At 35.7% G+C, this 1,689-nt stretch overlaps 1 protein-coding gene across 1 annotated transcript; it reads left to right on the top strand.

Annotated features, from left to right (window-relative positions):
- The first annotated feature begins 74 nt into the window (after positions 1-74).
- Positions 75-1,655, top strand: LOC105851376 (serine/threonine-protein phosphatase 7 long form homolog). Its single transcript, XM_012712144.3, has 3 exons — positions 75-453; positions 546-636; positions 729-1,655. Exons 1-3 carry the CDS (start codon positions 185-187, stop codon positions 1,569-1,571), a joined length of 1,203 nt encoding a protein of 400 aa, XP_012567598.2. The 5' UTR covers positions 75-184; the 3' UTR covers positions 1,572-1,655.
- Positions 1,656-1,689: the final 34 nt, after the last annotated feature.

The following is a 1,689-nucleotide window of genomic DNA, read 5'->3' on the forward strand; positions in this document are numbered from 1 at the left end:
TAGTGGTTCCAATTTTGTGCAAGTAAAACAAATCTGTCAAGATTACTTAGGAGTTATCCCACCTGATGGAGCAACAAAAGGTAATTCTATTAAATTAAAGTGGCTTAAGGATACATTTGACGATATTGGTGAAAATGCATATGAATTAGAAAAACAAGCATCATGTCGAGCATACATCCTACGTATGATCGGAGGGTTATTGATGCCTGACAAATCCAACAACCGTGTACATCTAAAATATCTTTCACTATTAGGAGATTTAAACAAAGTATCCCAATATAGTTGGGGTTCAGCTGTTTTAGCTACACTTTATAGAGAATTATGCCTTGCAACGAAACCTGGTGTAATATCTATGGGAGGATGCGCATTATTGTTGCAAAACTGGGCATGGTATCGTTTGTCTTGTGTCGCTCCTGAATCTCCCAAACCATGGATATTTCCACTTGCACAGAGGTAACTATATTATTTTTATATTTTTTTTTTAAAACCAATTGCTTACCATATTAATAATTTTATTACATTTTTATTTTTATTATATTCGACAGGTTTAATTCTGGTGGTCTAAATTTTGCTAAAGTTCCTCATAACGACGTAGAAGGATATCGAAAAACAATTGATCACATGATGGTTGAGGAAGTAATATATTAAATCACATTTATTTGAATTTTTTTAAATATTTTATTATTTATACTTGTTATAATTACTTTAGCTTATTTTTTACATGTCAGTTTTATTGGAGACCTTATCTCGGGTTCCAACATGAAGTTTCAGAAGAAGATAGGGCCACTTGGAGTGCATGTACTTATCTACTCTGTTATCATATTGTTGAAAAACATCATACAGATAGGGTCACACTCCAGTTTGGTTTACATCAACAAATACCACAACCACCAGAGGACATGAAATCGTATCACGAGGTCGACATGAGGCGTGGGATTGATGATAATTGGACTTGGGTTTGGAGGGAAGAAATAAACCATTGGAATGAGCGCCATAATTACGTGTTGCAAGGTAACATCGTACAAGGTGTTTTATGTCATAGCACAGAATATATGATTTGGTTTAGACAACACACCAAATTGTTTATATCTGTAGAACAATATCTTCGTGATCCCCGTTTACAACCGCCGTCATATCCTCGTGTGCAATCGACCTCCCAATCAACCCCACAACACCAATACACAGCAGGACCGTCTTCATCATCACCTCATATACACGTCGCTACTGAAGTTCCATTTTATGATCCACCACCATCTCAGTATTACGTTCCGTCGGTGCCAGAAATACCAACACCCGGTTATCCGACAGAAGATGGGCTTCTCTATAATTTGTTTGGAACTCAGTGCACAACTCCTGAGTCGGCATATGCTGTATTTGATTCAATGTATAATCAACAATCCCAAAATGTAATGGAACCAGGTGGCAGTGGTTCTAATCCATCTACAGCTTACATTGAAGAAAATGATCAAAATGACGATGAACCGAAAGAACCGCAACTTGTTCAGAGAGCTAGACGAGTTCGACGACATCGTACATGTGGGACTGGGGGTCATTTAGGTGGACATCATTGATATAAATTTAATGTATTTTGTTTTTTCAAATTTGATTGATGTACTTTTTTATTATTAATTTAATGTATTTCATTTCATTTTCAAGTTATCAATATCAATTTCTTTTCATTTAATTGTT

This window comes from Cicer arietinum, chromosome 8 (assembly GCF_000331145.2).
Source record: "Cicer arietinum cultivar CDC Frontier isolate Library 1 chromosome 8, Cicar.CDCFrontier_v2.0, whole genome shotgun sequence".
In the NCBI taxonomy this organism is placed as follows: domain Eukaryota; kingdom Viridiplantae; phylum Streptophyta; class Magnoliopsida; order Fabales; family Fabaceae; genus Cicer; species Cicer arietinum.

What these genes read in the sequence shown, in the direction of transcription:
- LOC105851376 (XM_012712144.3), top strand. Translation starts at nt 185, where the DNA reads ATGATCGGAGGGTTATTGATGCCTGACAAATCCAACAACCGTGTACAT. An exon ending in ATATTTCCACTTGCACAGAG is followed by an intron (nt 454 to 545) that starts GTAACTATATTA and finishes TATATTCGACAG; the next exon opens with GTTTAATTCTGGTGGTCTAA. An exon ending in ATCACATGATGGTTGAGGAA is followed by an intron (nt 637 to 728) that starts GTAATATATTAA and finishes TTTACATGTCAG; the next exon opens with TTTTATTGGAGACCTTATCT.